The sequence below is a fragment of the Rutidosis leptorrhynchoides genome, chromosome 8 (assembly GCF_046630445.1).
Source record: "Rutidosis leptorrhynchoides isolate AG116_Rl617_1_P2 chromosome 8, CSIRO_AGI_Rlap_v1, whole genome shotgun sequence".
NCBI lineage: Eukaryota > Viridiplantae > Streptophyta > Magnoliopsida > Asterales > Asteraceae > Rutidosis > Rutidosis leptorrhynchoides.
The window spans coordinates 174,222,432-174,226,153 of NC_092340.1; the positions used below are offsets into that span (position 1 = coordinate 174,222,432).

Consider the following 3,722-nt stretch of genomic DNA (forward strand, 5'->3'; position numbering starts at 1 on the left):
CCGGTATGTTCTTGTTACACTTGTAATAATTAAGATTTAAGATTAATTTTTATAACGTGCACGTGTATGCTTCATACATGGATGTTTTATTTGTAGGTGGTACGTGAGGATTGATGAAGATAGATGCCGACCTAAGACGTTATGCATTGCTTGTTGTTAATTTTACATTTTTGTCAAATGTTATTTGAAGCCTTTTAATATGTTAGATTATTTATGAATTATATATGTTTAGTGTTTTTTATGTTATGAAAATAATGTATTGAAATTTAATTATGTTTTATTTCATATTCGTTTTTAATATAAATTATTAATTGGGTATCAATAAACAATAATTATATCAATTAAAAATTGAATCAGGAAAAAACTGCCCAAAACCTGATAACCGAATCCGGACTCATCGAATATTCGAACGGGATCCGAATATCTGAACCTGACTGAATATCTAAACCTGACCGAATATCTGAACCTGACCCGAATAGCCGAACTGGACCCGAATTTTCCGGCTCGAATGTTTGGACCGGATCCAAATATCTGAAACCATAACCAAAACTACTATGACTTGTTAGGACTTATAATTAGGTTATAACAAACTTGATATAATATCATAAAGACTCTTTATGTGGTACTAAAGTATCATTTGTACATATTAGGACCTTCTTTTGTAATACTACTGTAGTATATCTTAATTTTTAGGACCTTTTTTCTTGGTACTAACAAGAATATCGCTACATTAGGACCTTTTTTATTGGTACTAATGTAGTATTTTTTTTATAATAGGACTCTTATTTGGGTATTAACATAATAATGAGACCATTTTTTTTAGTCCTTAAAAAATATAAAATTTAAATAGGACCCCTTTGTTGGTACTAACGTAAATTTTTCTTTACTTTTGGGACCCTATTGTATGTTTCAATCTAAATAAAAGTCACTCGATATGTACTTGTAAGGACTTTTCTGTGTGGTCGTTAATTATATTATAGGACCCGATAATTGGTTTCATAATCTTATTACCTTTTAGGACACTTTTTTGCGTCTATACTTTATACGACCGCCTTAGTTGGTACACACCTCCTGTTGGTTCTATCAGGCCAAAAGGTCCTATAAAGTGACATTATAGGACCAATTTGGGTGTCCTATATGTACACTTTTGTTGTAGTGTAGTATTTGTACTGACACACTAAGCCTTAACTCATAAGGAAATAGGTGTCAACAAGAGAAAACAATAGAACACGAATGAATGACTGAATGATCTTAACCCTAGCAAATTATCAGATATAATAGATAAATGGATGTCGGTGTCTTGAGCCCAAAGGATGTCCAGAAGCCCAACAATATGAAGAGTCCAACAAGCAAATCTTTTAACTTGTGCAACTTAAGTCCTTCTCTTTAATATAACTTGCAATGTCAATCCTTTCAGAATAAAACACCATCATCCTGCAAATGCTAGAACCAAAGACTAAATACAAACTTTCAATATAGAAATCAAAAATAAGCTTGAACATTTTATAAATTTTAACAACACTTGAAATGAGACATCCCAAAATAAAAATATGGTGGGACGAAGGTAGTATTTGTTAAGTCAAGTATCTATTTTATTTAACGGGTTAGATCATAGAACCTTTTTCAATCTAAGGGTGGATCCTTTGACATGTAGAATTTTAAAAAATGAGTGATGTATTAAAAGTTTTGTTAAAAGAGATAAAAGAGATGTCTCCCAATTTACACTTTTAGCACAATAAATTTTGCAAATCTATCATTCTTCAAGCTAGTTACACCTTAACCGAGTTGAAGACAGGTAACGAGTATCTGAACACTTTTATTTGAATGTCAAATTTTCTAAATTATTCTAAAGAAACTCTTAACTTAACCATTCATTTTCTCTCAATATGAAATACTACAAATAACTCGACTACACAAATATGTAACCCCTAACAAGAATCACAAGCACAAGAATCAAAATCAATCCGCAAGACGAGGCCTTTTGTTTCTAGGCAAATCCATAAACGTTGCTCGATCGATAACCACATTCAACGCCCTTCGTAGTTCACGAACCCCTTGTTCTGTTGTTTCCGCTGAGACTTGAACCCATAACACACATTTTATCCTCCCACCTAACGTCCCTATCTCCGTACGCACCAATTTTACGTGTATCAAAGCTAACGCCCTCGTTAACTCCCCTATCAAATTCACCCTATCCTCACAACATATATGAGCCTTTATCATAATCTTCTTGGCACTTGAATCTTCTCCGATGTATGTCAACTCAAGCTCATCATTTTCACTTGGAATCATATAACACTCGTTATTTTGTATTGTCTCATCACTTTGATCCATACTCTTCAATTCTATTTCCGCAGCTACCTTCTTTAACTCCTTCACTCTTCGTACTACTTCTGCCAATAATGAAGCCTTATCCGCCTAAAAAGAAGAAGGTTACAACGCGACAATAATAACCAAGAGATTCATTTCTAGGTCAGTACTAACCAAATGGTTATCAGTCTAACAATAAGATTAACTCCTCCAACTAAGAGGTTCGAGTTCAAGTTTACGGATGGACAAAATCTATATATTCTTGTAAATTTTTAATGTTAGTGTGTGAGTCTGTGTTAAATAAAACTTAAACTCCCAACTAAACATTGTACATACATTGTTTAGTTTTTTCAGGCAAAATAACAAAAACTACGTAAAACTAAGATGTTTCTAAAACGAAAACGCCCATCAAACCGAGAGAGACAAACTCGTAGCTAAAAAAACATACATTGTTTAGTTAATTGAAAGCAAATACTCCAAAAAGAATGAAAAGACAAAAGCTATGTTACTTTTCTAAAATGTATACTTTTTAAATGGAAGTAACGTTTTGAGGAATATAGGACAAATTTGGAAATAAAGTGAATAGTAGTACTACTAATACTTTAACGGTGTTGGGAAGGAGGCTACGGAGGGTGGCAAGGTGACCGTTGATTCGTTTACGTCGTCTCCGCTCAGCTTCACTGTGGCGGTTACAAGCGGCTGCCGCCTTTTCCTCAGCGGTTGTCGTCACATTGTCTTCAACATTTGTTGATAAATGATGACTTCCATGATCATATAACAAGTTTCTTATTAAACTTGAACAACTGCTTAACTCATATCCATGAATATTTGGTAAAAACTGCATCATTTGTAATATAAATAACAAAATTGTACCTGTTTGAAGAAAATGTATTTTAACTGGATGTTATAAGTTGAAGTGAATTGTTGTTGATGGACATATAAAATGGACATATAAATATAAATATAGATATAGATATAGATATATAGTGGGAGTTTTTACTTTTTGTTTAGGGTCAATAAGGACGTGTCATATGTCGGGTCACTGGGGTACACCGGACAGCAAAACGGGGCCCGGTTGCAACCGTGACAGATGGAAATTATGTTGTCGATCAAACCTTTACTTCTTTGACGATGTGAAATTATAGCCCCTTATGATGTTATTGTTCTTCCATTTACGATTGGTCTACTTACACTTGTGTTCATACTTAATTTTTCATAATGAGATTTTTCAAAAAGTGGTCGCACAACATGAAAAAGCATTTCTGGCTTCAATAATGTGACAATTTAGTGGAATGTCATTAGAATTCTTATTTTACCTTTAATTTAATTACTACTCTAAGACTATATTCAGTTATTTTTAGGGTTAAAGTCAAAAATAGGCTAAAAACTTACTCAAATGTATTCATGTCGCC

The 3,722-nt window shown here is 33.1% G+C and overlaps 1 protein-coding gene across 1 annotated transcript; it reads right to left on the reverse strand.

The window, feature by feature from the left end:
• Positions 1-1,946: 1,946 nt before the first annotated feature.
• On the reverse strand, positions 1,947-3,182 carry LOC139861138 (transcription factor bHLH30-like). The gene is made up of 2 exons (XM_071849437.1): positions 2,912-3,182; positions 1,947-2,418 (listed from the first exon to the last, which is right to left on the reverse strand). The coding sequence occupies exons 1-2, from the start codon at positions 3,155-3,157 to the stop codon at positions 1,960-1,962; spliced, it is 705 nt and encodes a 234-aa protein (XP_071705538.1). The 5' UTR covers positions 3,158-3,182; the 3' UTR covers positions 1,947-1,959.
• Positions 3,183-3,722: the final 540 nt, after the last annotated feature.